This window comes from Aquila chrysaetos, chromosome 3 (assembly GCF_900496995.4).
Source record: "Aquila chrysaetos chrysaetos chromosome 3, bAquChr1.4, whole genome shotgun sequence".
Lineage (NCBI taxonomy): Eukaryota > Metazoa > Chordata > Aves > Accipitriformes > Accipitridae > Aquila > Aquila chrysaetos.
The window spans coordinates 72518534-72536503 of NC_044006.1; the positions used below are offsets into that span (position 1 = coordinate 72518534).

General features: G+C 43.6%; 1 protein-coding gene across 5 annotated transcripts in view; it reads left to right on the forward strand.

The window, feature by feature from the left end:
* The window catches only part of EXOG (exo/endonuclease G), a 30480-nt gene extending 15909 nt beyond the window's left edge, over positions 1-14571 (forward strand). Inside the window, exons 6-11 of one of the 5 annotated variants that reach the window (XR_003922666.2) lie at positions 7464-7616; positions 8601-8659; positions 9589-9726; positions 9835-10432; positions 11072-11172; positions 13931-14571. Coding sequence is in view for 1 of the 5 variants with exons in the window: in XM_030008896.1 (XP_029864756.1) it covers positions 7464-7922 (459 nt within the window). In the remaining 4 variants the exon portion in view is untranslated. Of the gene's footprint in view, positions 1-7463; positions 8053-8600; positions 8660-9588; positions 9727-9834 lie in introns of those variants that run through there. The other 4 variants (XR_003922664.2, XR_003922665.2, XR_003922663.2 and 1 more) reach the window with 4 other exon arrangements.
* Positions 14572-17970: the final 3399 nt, after the last annotated feature.

A 17970-nucleotide genomic window follows, 5' to 3' on the forward strand; every position in this document is an offset into this window, starting at 1 on the left:
TTATTATAGGAAGAGTGGTGATAGGGACTGTAGTGAATTCAGTGTTAAGTAACCTAAATGGATTCTGTGGAAGTAGTGGTCTGTCATCATGTAAATGCAGTATCATAATGCATATACACACACCCTCTTTATTAAAAAAGAAGATTGGGGTGTCTGTCTTTTAGTGCCATAACTATGTATTTAGGCACAGCTTTTTTTTTTTTTTTTATGCCATCTCTTCCTTTTTTGCCATCTCTTCCTTTTTTTTTTTTTTTTTTTTTTCTTTCTTTGTTTTTTAGGATTGCCAAATGATTTGGCAATAGCAATCAGACCAGCCATAACAAATTAAATTTTCCTGAAGTACATACATTTGCATTTCGGAGTTCTTGGCTGTGCAGTGTTGTTGCAGATTGTTACTACGATTTGTATTTGTAGTATTTTCTGTATTGCTAGGTCTGCCTTCACACCCCTCCGTTTTTCTCAATGCCATCTGACAGAGTTCTCTCAAATATTGGGGAAAAAACCCACTATCAACAGAATCAGTGCTGCCTAACACAAATCCAAAAAGAACTGGAGTGAAGGCAGTTAATGCTGTCACAATGATCAAGTAAATAAAATTATACTGATAGCAAAGGGAATTTTTTTATACTGCCAGAAAGTCTGTTTCTATACAGAATTTGGTATCAAATTACAATAAATTTCTGGATTGTCACACCTGGGATCATATCAGCAGGAATGGTGTTATCTACAATAAAACATTCTGATGGGCCTGGTCAGTATCATGCCTCAAGTTACAGCTAAAACAAAACAAATGCCTATTCAGAGAAAGCTACAGTCTTATTTTGGGTGACAGGAATGATGTCCGTGAATTCCATCCATCAAGAAATATGACAGAAGTCTTAATTTTGTTACTGCCAGATGTAGATGGAAGTACTGTTACATAGAGAATTGTGTGTATGCTTGTTTTCAGTTCTGGTTTGCAGTATGGCTTAGTTCTAAACTCTGGTTGTTATACAGAGAGTGAAGAAACGGTTACTGGAGTGTAGAGGGAATTTCTGGAGCTATCATTTTAACGTATTTGATGATGGTACCTTCTGATGCAAGGACCCTTCAGTGTATGCTGGCAGTTAAGGCATGATTGAATGTGATTTCTGTTTACCAGGTTCTAAGAGAATCTCAGATAATTGCCAATCCAGAGCTGGCTCTCCCTGATGAAAGGCTAGTCCCTTCTGCTAATTCTCTTCACGGTTGATTTTCATTTTCTAGTCACTAGGTGGCAAAATACTACTTTTAGATTCATGAGTCCTTTCTTTTAAAACTTATTCCTACACTTTCAGAAGAAGATAATTTTCTTGCCACTCTGGGAAGCTGTTACAAGTCCAGTATAAATTGAAAATATGATAACATTTGTGTATGTCTTAAAATTTCTAGTAAGAGTAACACTCTGTTTTCTTTTAATATAATCTCAAGTGTTCTGCCATTACACCATATATATTCCTTTTCTCCTGTTTATGTAAGAATGGAGTTTTCTTTCTTATAAACTCCAAACTGTCATTTTTAGGGACTGCTTTGCCCCGTATTTGTCTGATTACCACCATGAAGGTGACATTAGTTAATGCCATACACTTAAACTTACCCTAGATGCCATTAGCAACTGTCTTCATTATTTATTGTGATACTTAAGCAGTCCACAGATATTATCAAATTTGTCCTTCAATTTTAAAAACTACGAGCAAGAACAGTTTAATGATTTGGCCAAATCGTGTGGAAAGCCAAGCTTAAGACAAATCACCATCCAGTGACTTGGCTATGAGACCAAATTTATCAAAGTTCACTGAGTTCTCTCTGTTTTAAGAAATCATGTTACTTCTGCCCTTATCTTTATCTGTCCCTGTGAGCTCTCTAAGTTTGTATAACTGCTTACCAACACATTTGTTGTTTTAGCAATATGTAAACATCTCTAAATGTCAGGAATTGCACACGTTTTAATGGCCCGTCCTCGTGACAGCTGTCCACATTTAATTGGGCATCGAGGAGTATAACAAATTTATACACACCTGTGGAATGTCAATAACAATGTCAATAATAATAAAAAACAATAAACACTATGCTGCAAATGACATTATCATAATGTTGCATTATTAGATGACACCAGTTCAGTCGTAGGCCTTCAGCCAGCACCAGATCACCAAAGAAAACAAGAGCAAAGCAAAAGTGAAAGGAATAAGCAGCTGCAAAAAGTTAGGGCAATGAACATTTTTATGTTGAACTGATTCAGACAGCAAAGAGAAATAGTATGTGAAATTTCACATTGGTTTCCCAAATGATGATGGGAAAGGAATATATTTAATGCTATAAAAAGAAGGCTTTTAACTTGAGTGCTTTTTTTTTCCTGTTATGAGGCTGTTGAAAATTTGAAAGATTAAGCAAAATTTTATAGGAATAGCAAAATGGAAATTTTCAAAGGATTACACAAAAATTTACATTGTGGCCTGTTATCAACATGGTGTAAAAGCATGTGGGACAGCAGTGATTTTCAACACGCCGTTGCTGTACTTTCTTGCTTGTATTAGTGCATGAGATTTTTTTTTGAATCACAGATACTATTAAAAACTGCTGCTCTTCTCCAGCTGGGACAGATAGCTGTTTCAGGCATTGATTGCTGAAAGATCATCTGCTGCCTATGGATAGACTAGCACAAATCAAAGTCAACATCTGTGCATGGATAATCTTAACCTATTTTCTATTCTGTTACAATAGGAGCATATGCTATCTGCCTCTGTTAGGCATGCATTGAGATAAATGGGATGGTGCAGATCAGAATAGTGATTCAGACTGCTGTAGTTAGGTAGGAAAATCCTCTAGGTGGCAATAGGAAATGAATTGTTGAGTTTGTTTTTCCTACCTATTGCTTCTGTTGCAGACTTCACTTCTACAGAATCATGCTGCTTTCCCTGGCTGTTGAGCTGTGTGTGGGGGGCGACTCTATGGAAACATTCATCTGCAGCTTCTGTATCTACTCCCATAAAAAAGAAAATCGTGGTGTATTACAGAGCATAATGATGGAAGTATTATGGCGTGCTCTAGAACTGCATTTCCTTTTTTAACAGAAATCATTGGGTCACACTGGCTGCATAAATTGTTGGTGATGCATCCTGTGCATGGTTCACATAAGTGTTAAACTGCAGAAAAACCCATATGTATTCTTTGTCATGCATATTTACTCTGTCAGAGAAATCAGGCACCCTCCTTTGATTGTATTCTCCTCCAGCAGAATGAGCTGGGAATAGAACTTTTATGCCCTGTTTTGAGTAAGGAAATAACACTTGTGGACTCTGGCCATTTGGCATCCTGAAGTTTGTTTTAATCACTTTAACAGTATTAGAACTCAGTGAAGTAATTACAGAAGTAGTTCACTGCTATTCAGAGGGCTAGTATAAAGCCTGTGCACTACTTAGATTTTATTTAAATCCTCAAAAGAGAGCTTACATGGAACTGAAGTGGTGCATAAATTACATGTATGGCCATTGCCTGTGTAGAGTTGAGTTGTATTTAGAACTACATTTCTCAAAAGGCCAACTCTTCCTCCATTTTGAACTAGTCCTCTCTTTCCTTCCCTCCTTCATAGGTTCATATACTGTGCATAAATGTTCATTATTTTGCATAGAATATATATATTTGCATAATATCACATAAGCACAGGGTCTCTTTTCCCTTAACACCCACTTCCAGCATTCAGCATTTCCATTTCATACCTAACTGTTCTATGTGCAGCTCTATTCATTCCCCAGCCTTTCTATCCACTCACTCAGTCCTCAGACTCAATCCCCTGTTCCCTCTGCTAGCTCACTCAACATGCGTTCACCTGTTTGTTTTACATATGCCATATACCCCCTGACTGGAGATACTTGTAGCAGCTCCATCTGTGTGTTCACCCTTCTTCTAGTCTTTTATACAACAGAGGATGCTGGCATGTGTATGTGTGTGGGAGGTGTTGGGAAGGGGAGGTAGCCAAGCTGAGGAGGACCTAGTACATATACATGTGGAAAAAAAAAATATATGTGAAGAGCCCTGGAAAAGGCTGTGCAGGCCATACTGCACAGGAATGCTGCAGGTCAGGAGATTGTTGGCCCGGTGACAATCTGGGGAACAGGGTTTAGTCTCACTACTGCTTTCTCTCAGGAGGCTACGGCAGCTCCAGGGTGCAGTGCAGCTGTGTACAGCCTCTGCCTTCTCTTCCACCATATCCTAGGAGTGTGCAGGAGGTGGGTTGCAGTGCAGGCTCTGCAAGCCCCCTGCTTCAGGGGAGAAAAGGAGCTCCAGCCTTCTGCCTTCAACAGTGTCAGTCACTACCTGCACTTGGGTGAATATGGAAATGTGAACCCCCTCCTCTCCCCTCAGAGCTTTTCATGCTTCTTGGCTCCCTCCCTCTCACCACCAATACGTTGCAGGTACTCCCTAGTTTAAGTGCCATCCATCTCAAATAGGTTAAACTCCCAACACCATTCATTTTGTAATTCAGTTTTAGCCCACCAGATATAACAGTGCGTCAATGTGTAGTTTTTAGTATATTTTAAAATTACCTGTGCATCAGTCAGTTTTGATTATTTATGCAGTTGATCCTGAGGGGCTGTAACTCTGGTTTCACCCACACTGAATGCTAAATGCGAAGTGCTTTGACACCCAGGATCTCTAATTTCCCTATCAAGACATCTGTCGTCGTTGAAAGGGAAAGTAGATTTGGCATAAGGCATTTATTGCTTACTAGTTTCAATGACTGTTAGATGTCTAGGCAGAGCTTTATTTAGGAGAAGGTTGGTGGCATAAACGAGATAATTTTTGAAAAAAAAAAAAAAAAACCAACACAGCAAATAAAGTTTAAACTACAGTAAAGCTGTTAAATAGCCTAATTTAGGGAAGGGAAGGAAAATATTCTGTAACAGAGTAAAGAAATCTAAGAGCACGTTTGCCAGAGTCAGTAGTAACATTACTACTACATTATTGTACAAAACATGAAAAAACTTCCTTTATTAGAGGTTTCCCTTTTTCCTAAAGGTACTTTCTCTGATTTTGGTCTAACCAGTAAGACTTAAAGACCAATCACTTAAAAAACTGGCAACAGAGGTAGAAGACACACTTCAAGCACTGAAAGAATTCATAACTGAAATGAGTTAACTGTTGCAATAGACTGATGTGAACCTTGGTTCAGTAGCCACAGGCAAAGTTTAATTTTAAAAATGTATTTTCTTTTCAGACGTGCTGAATACTCTCAGAATAAAGCATGCGTAGGAAGTGTTTCTTTTGTGATTAAGTTATACTGAATATATGATTGGACGAAGCATGTGTGAACTGATATACTGGATTAGTCTGTAAAATACTTTCAATTAATGTGATCGGTCGTGGCAGTGAAGTACCTGCTTTCTTTGAAATTGTACTTTAACTGTATCTAACAAAAGCTGTCACAAAAGCAAAACAACCAGTCCTTGCCTTTGCAGGTATTGCAAATACTGAAAATAGTACCAAATTACTGGATTTTATGTATAAAACAAGATGCCTTTGTAGTTTTTGTAGGGCGTCTGCATCTTTTTCTTCTGTTGTCATTAGAATAAAAGTACATATTTTAGAAGGGTAGTTATACAGAAGAGTTATGCAAAACTCATATTTTCCATGTGTGAGCCTGTTACACTTTGTTAGCATGGCAGATTCAGTTCAGCAATATTGAAGAAAAAAAAAGCCTAATACGGTGCACACATAAGCATCACTTTTTGAATACTGGAGAGATTACATGTATCATCAATAGGTATATTCCCTTGGACTTCCTCCTCACACAGGGTGGGGTGTCTGCAGTATACATATGTGTGTCAGCTTTTAACAGATTTCAGTGAATTCAGAGTCCTGATCCTCCCCTCCTGGTGCTTCAGTTAAATTCCTGGATCCTGGTCTGAGTGACACAGCAGGAACCCCAACATGTGCAAGCTCTTAAGTTGAATCATAGTGAATTTATGGAAGAAATAGGTGTATTTTGTTTGGGTAGACTTCTCTTCCAAGATACTGAGTCACTGAATGTACTTCTTTATGTGCAAGTCCCCTCAAAAAAATGCTTACTTAGGTAATGTAGCTTTTAAATACAGCCTGTTATGGTTAATAGAGATACAAAAAATAACTGACAGCAGGTAAGTTAGAGTTTATTTGAAGTGCATATTAAAAACCACATGATTTGGAACTGTCAGGTCAGGAACTTAGTGTAGAGCCACCGTTACTGAAAACAGCTTTCCAAGTATTAACAATGTGATGCAGTATGAGAAAGGAGCTCAACGATCCCTTCAAGTCAGCTACACTTACAGATGTGCACCAGGATTAGGGAACTGGGGTCTTGGCTGACTCCCTGTTTCCAGATGTGTTTTTCAGATTTGGTTCCAGTTCAGGTTCAGCTGTAACTGAAGTTGCATCTGCTTGGGAGATTTGAGTTCATTCTTCTGCCAGAGCTTCTTGTCGCAGATCTTTACAAATATTTAGGCAATTACTAACTAATCTTTTGACCTTTTGTCTGCATCATTGTTCTTAACAGTATAATAGAAAGTCAGTGGTGTTATAGGAGAAAGGGAGAGAACCTTCTGGGAAAGTCTTCTACCAACAGTGGCCAAATAACCTTGCAGTGAAGTGGGTTTTGCCCTGCTTTTCCTGTTTGAGAGAGAGATTGTCATCAAATAACTAGCTCATTCCTGACCAGCTATATAAGGAGCTGCAGTGAAATAGTGCTGTGGTGGGTTCACCTTGGCTGGATGCCAGGTACCCCACCAAGCTGCTCTGTCATTCTCAGCAGGACAGGACGGGAGAAAATAAGATGGAAAAAACTCATGGATCAAGATAAAGGCAGTTTAATAAAGCAAAGGCTGCACACAGAAGCAAAGGAAAGCAAAAGATTTATTCTCTACTTCCCATCAGCAGGCGATGTCCAGCCACTTCCTGGGAAGTAGGGCTTCAGTACACATAGCGGTTGCTCTAGAAGACAAACGTCATAATAACGAATGGCCCCCCTTCTCCTTTCTCTTAGCTTTTATTGCTGAGCAGATGTCATATGGTGTGGAATATCCCTTTGGTCAGTTTGGGTCAGCTGTCCTGGCTATGTCCCCTCCCAAGATCTTGCCCACCCCCAGCCTACTGGTGACGGGGGACTGTTGGAGAGACAGCCTTGATGCTGTGCAAGCATTAGCCAAAATACTGGTGTGTTATCAGCACCTTTCTAGCTACCAATACAAAGCACAGCACTATGAGGACTGCTGTGGGGAAAATTAACTCCATCTCAGCCATACCCAGTACAGGTGCTTGCCACCTCAGCTTCTAGTCTGATAACATTGCACATGATTTTGATGTGTAGTTACGTGCTGTGGCTCCTTTTCAGAGGTAGTAGGTTTAGTTTCACTTTTTTTTTTCTCTCTCAACTGATAAGATCTGTATCTGTAACATAACTTTCCTTTTGACAGGTAATTGGAAAGGATGATGTAGCTGTGCCATCCCACCTCTACAAGGTGATCCTTGCCAGACGGAGCAGAAAGTCTACAGAACCCTTGGTACTGGGGGCTTTTGTGGTGCCAAACGATCCCATAGGCTTCAGTCACCAGCTGACTGAGTTCCAAGTAAATATTGAAGATCTGGAAAAAATGTCAGGTTTAGTTTTCTTCCCCCAGGTGGACAAAACCACAGATGTTAAAAATATCTGTGAGGTGGATACCTGTAAACTGATGGGCTTCAAGGAGTTTACATTGTACATCACTGCTCGAAAAGTGCAGAGTGCCCGTACATTGCATCGGTTGGAGAAAGCCATGTCGGAGTTAAGGGAGGCAGGAATTGAGCCTGATGAGTATCTTCTAAAGCTTCACAAGAAGAAGGAAGAAGAATTGCAGGAAAAACAAGCAGCAGCTAGAGAGGGGAAAGCCGGCTGAGTCCTTGTTCAGGGAGATGTTTGGGGTTTTGTACTTTGAAAGGGGAGCTAAAGGCAAACACAAAGACAGGGGCTGTATGAATTATCCTTTTTTGAATTACAAAAACAATAAAGGAACATTTGGAAGCTGATGGGTTTGGAATAACGTTCATTCTCACGTAACATGATGCACACACATGGTTTGCTGCAGTACTTAAATGTGGGAAATGAAAATGACCCCTTTCTGGCATGAATGGATTACTGCACCTCCAGAAAAGGCTTTGTGCTGTTTTCCGAGTGAGACGTCAGACTTGGGGTTTGTATGGAATCCCTTCTAGGAATATTATAAAAATAGGCAGTGGACACCTTGGGAGTGTAACTGGAGTGTGTTTAAATGTGATTCCGCCTGCAAATGTCTTTCAGTATGATGCTGTAGAAGCAATGGTACTTTCTGGGATTTTTTAAAATTAAATTAATTTAGAAATATTTCATTTAACACTCTTTTACTAGAGACCTGTAGGACATAATCTGAATCCCTTACAGTCTTTACTTATTTGTGTTAACCAAACCAGATGATTGTCTCTTACCTCTCCTGTCCTTGTGTGCTTTGGATACTTCAGCATGTCAGTAGCTGTCAGCTGTTGTCATTTGCAGTGGGCTTCTTCCATTCATGTATAATTCTGCATTTTTTTTTTAAAAGAGTAGAAGCAGAGTTTATACAAGTTGCTACCAGTGCAGACTGAGTCTTCATAAATTAATGTAAGCTTAATATTTCACTTTCACCACTAAGTTTGGATAAATGTGTTTTCTTGCCTATTGTTTGATTTGAGAGGTGAGCACTGCTTTCCTTGTGTTTGTGGTAGTCACTCACTGGCTTTTTTCCCAGCATCAGTCTTTGGTCTATAAACTTTGCAACAAAACTGCTACATGAAGGCAGAAGATTGATTAAAAATTCTTTTCCAGTTCTGTTTCAGCAGCAACTGAAGTTGCTCAGATTTGCATCTGCTTGGGAGATCTAATGAAATTATTTTTTTTCATTAGTTTTGTACTTTATTTGTGTATACATCTTGAATTTCAGACATATTTGTGTATAAATTTTGAATTTCAGACATAAATTAGTGTGACTTTTATCCTCTGAGATTTTTCATCTGGAAAGGAGGAGTAAAAACTGGAAATACTTCGGGTTTGTTTTTTTTTTAGTGGTAAGAATCTATATAAATTTGGAGTTGTTCCTTAAAAACACCTGCAGTAGTTTTAATGTGAGAGTTAATAGTTTCTGAGAAGGGTCATGTAGTGCCAGGCTGAATTGGGCTGTTTTTGTAAAGGATGAATCAGGAGCATTATTTGGGTGTTGTGAATCATCGGCTGGATGTTCTAAAGACTGTGTAGTTTCCTTCATCTCAGTTCAGTTGCAGTATCCAAAAGCAGATCACTTTATAAAGCAGTTATGGTTCCCATGACACTTTTGTGTTTGCCAAGAACATATTTACAAAATCCAGACATTTAAAACCAGAGAAATGTGACTAGCTAAGTACATCATAAAAGCTTACTGCCCACAGAAATTAGAAATTGGGTGAAATCCTGACGTTTGCTCATTTCAATTTTAGCCCAGAATTTTGGTTGTTAATCCTACCAAATGTAACAAAAACAGTAAATCGCAAAACAACAAGCCACCTCTCCCTTTGCAGAACGTGGGAGATGTCGGTGTGTGTTGCCTGGAGTAACGAAGTGCCAGATACTTCATGTGCCTCTTGATGGTCTTGTGTGTGCTTCACTGGAGTCCAAGCAACCTTTTGGCACTGTGATGGTGTCATCCTTTGGAAAAGGTACCTGGTCATTGCTCTTTGCATTGTCTTTCTCTTTTCCCCATTATTTGAATTATTTATGTTTTTTAATTTAGCCTTCCCCCTTCCTTTTCCACTTGCTCCTTTCAGCTGAGAGGTTACAGATCTCCTGCAGTGCTCATACACCTATGGACAGCCGAAACAGATCTCGGTGCTACAGACACTTACCTGTCTAGCAAAAATCCTGTGTTGAGACAGCACCAGTTGTACGTGAGGAACTCCAGGTGTCTTCCCTTTCTGCTGACAGCTTGCCATTACAACAGCAGAAGTGCCGAGTGTGACTCTCCCGCGGAGGCCTGCTATGGAGACCAGCTGCTCCCTAACTCAGTACCTCCTTGGGCTTACGTGCCCCCTTGAATTCCTGCAAGCCCTAATTACCATAATTTTCATGCCTCATGGCTTACCGCATAGACTAGACTCCCTACATAATTTTCAGCTCTGTTTGAGCGTGGTTGGTGTTCCTCAGCTCCCGTTGGAGGGTGGCAGCAGGTGGTGAACGGTGAAACCACTTCCAGCGCTGGTCTGTGCCGAAGAGTACGTTGACCTGCTCGTTTTCTGCTGGTTTCCTCATCCGAAATAACTGTGGAGTCTGGCATATAGCAAAAAAATGTGCTTTCTTTACAATAGGAAATATAAGACAAGGAACAGCAAGGGGGTGAGGCTTTACACACTTGTTTGAGCCGCCTCTGTCAGTAGTTGCTTCAAGATCCTTCATGAGAACTGTGCTCATGTCCGTGTCCATCTGTCATTCCTGTTGCACACTTAATCACTTCCCTGCGTGCATCTGTAGTGACAATACAAACCTCTGTGATGCAGCTAAGCAGCAGGAGTCCTGGAAATGGACAAGTCTGTCCTTCGCTCTTCCACTGTTTTATTATGTTTGTTTTTAAAGCTAAATACCCGAATAGTGAGGGAAGTTGACGACTAGGCTGCCCGCAGCCTAATACAATGATTTTCTGCTATTCCCTTGACTGTCTACTCTTGATTGTTACTGCTAGTCTTGAATCGGGGTGAAAGGGATGGGAAATAGGAGGTGGATGGGAAGGGAATGGAGGGGAGAGCTGCCGCTGTGCTCAAGGGCTCTGGGCTGCAGCCCACCGGCTCGGCTTGGTGTGCTTTTGGTATTTGGCCTTTTGAGGGCAGACTGTTTCCGCAGTGTCAGCCTCGGTGGCCAAAAATGATGGGGGATACGAATCAAGTGTCTCTGGCCCGTGATAACTGTCTTTCTTTCTGCTCGTGATACCAAGATACCCATTTAAAATGAATTGTTTTCAGCGTTATATTGACAGCAGTGCAGTGTGAAGCTAATGATTTTTCCTGGATAAAGGTTTTGACAGTAATGTTTGAAAGTGCCTTTAGATTGACCACCCAAGTTGTGTATCTGCTCCGAAGACAATTTTGACTCCAGCTTCATGAATCTCATTCTAGGTGAGGATTTAGGCCTGCACTGATGTCTTGCAATGCTATTGTTTTGCATCTGTATACATAGTTTGGGGGCTGAGGGGCGGAATTTAAAGTTCTGCTTTTTATTTTTGTGTGGTTGGTTCACTTTGGAGCACCGTTTTGCAATTTTCAGTTTGTCTTGTAGTAGTAAAGATGGATCTCATTAGCTAGTTGTGCTATGTGCTGCACTAACCTGTGGAGAAACAGCCCCTGTCCTGAAAAAGTAACACATATTAGATAACCGCAGGCAACAACTGGAAGGGGAGAAGCTACACACCCAGAAATCTGAGGATTTCTTTCATCAAAGGGCTTCAGAAGTGCTGCAGCACCCACCTTTGAGTGTCCTTTCTGCCACTGGAATCATCTCCCTGAGGGAGACACTCAGGTGTCCTGTAAAATAAATGGAGGCAAGTAGGTAAGAAAACCCAGGATTTGCAAAAGCTGCTTATCTGGCCAGTAGTGATTGCTGGAGATGGGCACTGGACTTCTCTGAGGGTTTTCAGTCCTGAGCCTTTTTTTGGAATTGGCTAGACAAGCTAGGCCTCTGTCATGGAAAACCATTAAATAGAGGTACTTCTGCCAGTACACCACCTGTTTGAGCGAGATGTCCAAGCAGACACACTTCTCACAGCCTGCTCTGATTCAGTTCATGGACTTGAAACCACTGATCTTTCTAGTGGAAACTTCCAGTTTGTACAAACCCTACCAAACTGGCCAGCTAGGGCTGTGCTGTCCCCAGGCTCCTCACGAGAGGAGCAGCCTCGTCAGCCCCAGAGGATTTGAAGAAGGTCTCCTGCCTGCCAGGCACCCTTGTCATCTGTGCTGGTGGGTGGAATGGGTTGCTGAAATAGGGCAGCCTTGCTTTGGCTGCCTTTGGTGGGAGGTCTCCATGGTGAAGGAGCTCCAAAGACACGTCCCAGGTAGGGCCAGTCAGGTAGGTAAACCAGAGCTGCTTAAAGATGGGACAGCAGAGGAACAGGGAGAGATTTATTTGGTGGCAGCTTGCAGAGAAGTGGGGACCTCTGGTACTGTAATGCCTGGGTCTCTTTATGTGTTTAACCCGTGCCAGCCTGTGTGAAGAAAACCCCAAACCCTCCTGTGCCCATGTGGTCCTGTGTGTTTGTTGGCCAGCAGTGAAGCTGTGGAAGCATTATATATAAACCCCAAAGTGCTCTTGCTAGTAACCTGGCTCAGTGGGGAAGTGAGGAGCAATTTTGCTGTTATTTTTGAATTGTCTTCTCCCGCAGTCACACAGGAAAAGCTTTTCTCACCATGCAGCAAAGGAAATGTAGGAAATGTTCCTTTCTTTTTTTTTTTTTTTTTTTTTGATTCAAGTCCATCTAATCAGCTCCACCTACACAGTGGTGGTATAGCCAGTTCTCACATGCTTCCTAATAGCCATCTGCCTGTGCAATTAATGGCTTGTCTGCTTTTACCATAGCTTGGAGGAAAAGACTGAACAAGAGCTTTGAGTATTTGCTTAAAATATCTGCAGTGTCTGTGTGGATGCTCCAGGATGGATGCTCAGCGCAGGCTACGAACAACCCCCACTTTCCCGTATTGTAAAATATTAGAGCAACTGGCCTTTTCCACCCTGCCTTTCAAACAGAGCACATTTCCCACCTGCCGTGTGAAAAATTAACAGCTGTGGCAACATAATATTCCCAAAATGCTCGCTTCCAGGAGCTGAACGCGAGGCTTTTCATGTTGGTTTGAGAGGTACGATGGCTGGCATCCCAGCTTCCCCGCTGGTGCGTTCAGCGGGTGGGGAGAGATGTGGAAAACAGGTCTGGAATGAAGTGCTTCCAGCTCTGCTTAAGAAACAGTGTGGAGGTATTTAGCAGATCACAGAAGTAAATTTGGTTTGTGTCAAGAATAAATATTTCACAAGACAGCAAATAAAGTCCTGTGCAAGTTTTCCCTAGCAGCTCTCGGCAGCCGATGAGGCAGGGCTCGGCATCGAGCAGGCTGGAGCCGGGGAGGGAATGGGAGCACCCGCCGAGCTGCTGGTGCCCAACAGCTGTAAGTCCTGTCCCATCTTTGCATGGATCCTTCCATCTGGAGGAAGACCAGCCCGTCTCCCTGCCAGCCTCCTTTTAGTCCCATGCATCAAGAAAAATACATGTTCCTCACCCCATGGCTGGTTTGTGACCCAGCCAATGCTCTTCGGTTTGCAGTGCCTCCAAAAGCGGGGTGGCCGTGGCCGAGCACCTGGGGAGCCACAGTGGGACACAAAGCGTGGTGAAATGAAACCATAGCTGGATTAGACAGCCTGGCCGTACAAGTGGGCTTGAGCTTGGATTTGATTACCAGAGTGTCATAATATGCAAGGTAAGCTAAAACAGAAGGGATGAAAGCAAGGCAAGAAAGCTGACCTGAGTGATGGCAGTGCTAGAGGGGAGGATGCCAAATCGTGTCCCTCAGCCATCAGCAGGTCCCTTGGGTTGAACCTGAGCTGCTTCAGCGGCAGCTGAAGGACCTTCTGCAGAACATCAGCCCTGTGATACCGCTCTGCGAGGTGGACAGGTAGGGTTATCGCCCTATGCCTGTGCATGCGTATACATATGCTGGTCCCAAAAGGAGATGGGCAAGAGACGGAAGAAGGCTTGCTGCAAGCACTGCAGCTGTGATACACGCAGTCTGTTTCCTTTCATCACATGTGACTTCGTTTTTCAGTCTCTTCCAGCTCTGGGTACTGAGCCTTCAGCCTTTACCTGTCTTTATCTTATCTGCACCTCCATAGGCTGAATTTCATCATCTGCAAGGAGACACCACTCCTTTCCCATTCCTGTGAAGGGGGGAAGGGGAGACAATATAACCACTATCCTGCTTATTTATCTGGGACATAGTTTTACACCTAACTGAGCTCACCTCAAGCTGTGATGTGCAGCAGCTGGAGCTCCAGAAAAAGGTGCTGGGGTTCACCTAACTTGATTTAACTGTGTCTTGAAGATGTATTGCTATTCCTATTGCTACAGTATTGCTAACTGTATTGTTACATTATTAGTATATCAGACTGACTGTCCTTTTCAGTCAAGTGAAATCTAATCAGAGGATCCAGTAGTGCTGACTTAGAGCTCAGGACCTCACAGCAAGAGATGTGCTGCTGACAGGGCTGCCTTTCCCCAGGGCCACCCCCTGCCTGGGGGGACTTTGGAGCCCTGCAGATACCTGCCAGGGTTAAAGAACAAATAGAGTGATTGCTTAGTGTGTCTTAGCCTGGGTGACAACATCTTAACCTTTCCTTTTTATCTTTGTCACAGGCATCCTGTAATGTCAAACACGTGTAACAGGGAAAAGCTGCGCAGGGAGAAGCTGTGCAGGAGCAGTGAAAGGTTGCAGCAGAATTTCCCCATCCTCCCTTGTCCCAGCTCCAGTCTTCAGGTGTTTTAATGTGTGGGGAGATTCTTGTGGGTGGGAATGCAAAATATATGTTCACGTGGAGTTAGGATCGGTCTGTGGCTGTGTGGGAGAGTTTTGGCTCCAGGGTTATGTTTTCATTATATGAGATTTGTGCTGTAGCGAGTAGGAGATTTCAGGAAAGAAATTGATGTTCCTGCCATCAGGATAAGTCCCATCAGTAGCAGAGCGGCACCCTCGCCATCTCTGGGCTTGCCTGTCCTGAGCCCTTGCCAGGAAGGAATTAGGTGCCAAGGCAAGCCACGTCCTTCTTGCCAAAGCCATGTATATGAGAAGCAGAGACACATATTGGAGATGCTGGAAGCCAATATTCTGACACCCCTGCACCCGGTTTGCACCGGGGATTTGAACTCCAGGTTCCCACTCCCAGGGGGAACACATTTGCCATGGGGGTGTAGGAAGTAGAGGGATGTGAACTCTTCTGCTAAAGTGTTTCTACTGTCCCTAAATTGCTCAGAAGCTTTGGCTTCTGGGCCAACGAGGGAGGATGCAGTCCTCACTGCAGAACTTACCAGTGCTGCAAGGTGCGGGTCTCTGCCCTGTGGAGGCTATAGGTGCTGTGAAGAAGTGGGTGAGACTGTGCAGGAGTGTGTTTGGAGGCTCCCACAGAACAGCACCCCCAGGACTGCAAGCATGAACGGGAGCCCCAGGGAGGTCTGGGATTTCCCATGGCCTTAGGAGTCCTGAATTAAAACCGGAGACACTCCCGTTATGTGTGATAAGACTCCAGGGACTTGAAGATTAAGCCAGGTGATATTTTTTGATGCAAGATGTGCTAAGCACATAAAATATTGGGTCCAGCCATTCCTGCGCTCTTTTGCATGCCAGACTCTCTCCTGAGCATGACCTTCCTCACCCCAATGGTCCTTCTCACCCCCACGGCCCTCCTCATCCCCACGTACTCTTTCAAAGCAGCAACTTTGCTTTGTTCTTGCCCCTTTGTATTCCTCCGTCGGAAGCTGCCATCACCAAGGCAAGCGTGTTGCTCTTACTAATAGCAAAGTAATCAATTTGAGTCACTGTATACATTAGTAATGGCCATGTAATTCTAGTGCAAATTAGGTTTGGGCAGGCTGTGAAGCCCGAGACATCTCGTCTTCCTGAGCAGAGCTTGGATTTACTGTCCTCTGGGGAAGGCCACAGCGAAATGCCCCCCTACCCCCCTCGCAAATCCTCCCTTGATTGGATACAGTATGGTCGTCTGATTAAAATTGTGCAGTGGTTCAGAAAATGATTTTCAGCCAGTGCTTCGCAGTAAATTACTTTTTTTTTTTTTCTTCCCCCCAAGACAACAAGTACAGCTGGACACTGAAACGAGAAGCTCAGGAAAAGCAAGATGCCAGCGAGGTGAAGACAGAGGGGGGCTAGGGGAGCAGCCGGCAGCGGTGACACCCACCACGGGCCATCCCCGGTGTGCAGACGTGCATCTCCCACGAACCCAAATCCTGGCCCTCATTCCCATGGTGATGCTGCCCACTTAACACCTAGATCCCTTTTCCCACCGAGTCAGGCCCCTGGCAAAGTTTGCCGGTGCCACGAGTAGGCGAGGAGCATCTTCTGTGGGCAAATATCCCGGTACCCACCGCTGTACCCCTGCATGGGGTGTCCCCTTCCCGACGTGCCTTGTCTGTGCCTGTCACCAAACCGCTTAGGGAGGTAGATGGGAGGAGCAGAGCGTGTGTCCCTCCTGCCACCCTCCCCTCCGCCCCGATGGCCACTGCTGCCTCTGGAGCAAGGAAAGCCCCAGAGCTATGTGCCCACCAGTGCCAGCCATGCAGCGTTTTCCAGTCCCGGGTGTTAAAACCACCCACTTCACCCTGAGCGGTCACTGAAGGAAGTGCACGATTTTTCCTCAATCCATGGAATGGGGTCTCCTGTTTTCCACGTGAGCATCCCAATGACACCTGGAGACCCGTCTGTCCCTAATGCCTGATCCTGCAGTAGTTTGCTCATCCAAAACACTGCTGATGCGCTTCTGCAAGGGGAGAGCTGCCTGCTCCCTTCCATCCTGTGGTAAGGGCTTGGCAGGAAGGATGCATCTTCCAAGATGAATCTCCAGTTTCTTGGGTTGCCCAAACGAGGGTAAGGAGGTGCACCACCCTGCCAGTAAAACAACATCTTCAGCATCTTCCTGCAGGAAGGTGTCTTTGGTTGTGACTCCGGTGATGGCAATACTGTCCCAATTTCAGCATGTTGAAGCCTTGAGGAGGAGTGTGATTTAAGCACGCAGCGATCAGCCCTTCCTGATGGCCTTTCATGGACCTTGTGCCCATCTCATCGGTGCCCATCCTGTGCATTGGGTGCTGGGCTGGGTCTCCAGGCATTGGGCACCCAGTGGTGGGCACATCTGGACCGAGCTTTGCTCCAAGCAGCTCCCACCACATGGCAGGGGGCTGTGTCTGTGTAAGGACGTAGGATAAGGAATTACAAACAAAAAAATAAATTCTGTGTAAATGCTGCAGCAAATGCATGCCTCAGAAGGCGTGGTTGGCGGGGTGGAAAAGGGAGATGGAATGTTTTTTAATTAGAACTGGATAATTTATTGACTGTGGGCTCACGTGTTAATGTGTCATTTGAAGTGTCTTTCAACAAGTGGTATGGCATTGCTTATAGGTGGTCGTACACTGAACTGAAGGTCTAATTTATCATCCTTTTGTTTTTTTCTTTTCCTGGAGGGACTAAGACAGCCTGGGAGTGGACAACAACAGGCAGTAAACCAGCGTTATGTATGCTATATTTAAGATGTATGTTTGCATCGAAATAAATGTAAATCTGATTTCCTCCCTTTAGACAAAAAAAAAATTAAAAGCTAACTAGGAGTCTATCAATGGCAATGAACCACCTGACTCTTTAACAACCCTGGAAGGAGAAGAAAATTTGCACGTGGTACAAAATAGTGGAGAATCTTTGTCACAGCCGATCCCGACTCCCACCTTTGCTGCAACACGGGCTCTCTCCACTTTGTATTTGCTCCATGAGAAGTGGGTAGTGTGGGGGAGGGAAGGGCTGTTTATTAAATTAAGAAAATATATTTCACAGCATATTGGCACTGAGCTGGAAAGGAGCAGCTCGGTTGCCCACTCCCTCTCCCGGTCCCCGCAGGATTGTTCCTCACCGGCAATGATTAGTGCTTTCGTCCATCCAGTTTGAAATGTCACATTTCCTGCTGCAATTAGAAGGAGCTTTTATCCGCAGGATGTATGTGTGTGTGTCTGAGGGGGTGTTTTCATTCCCTCCAGGTGAATGTTTTAGTAAGCAACATCCAACACATAACACAAATACTTGAAAAGAAACATTTTACTATTACTAAAGACTGTTATTGCAGCTTTCACGACCTTTCAGAGATCCCTGGGAACTTGAAAG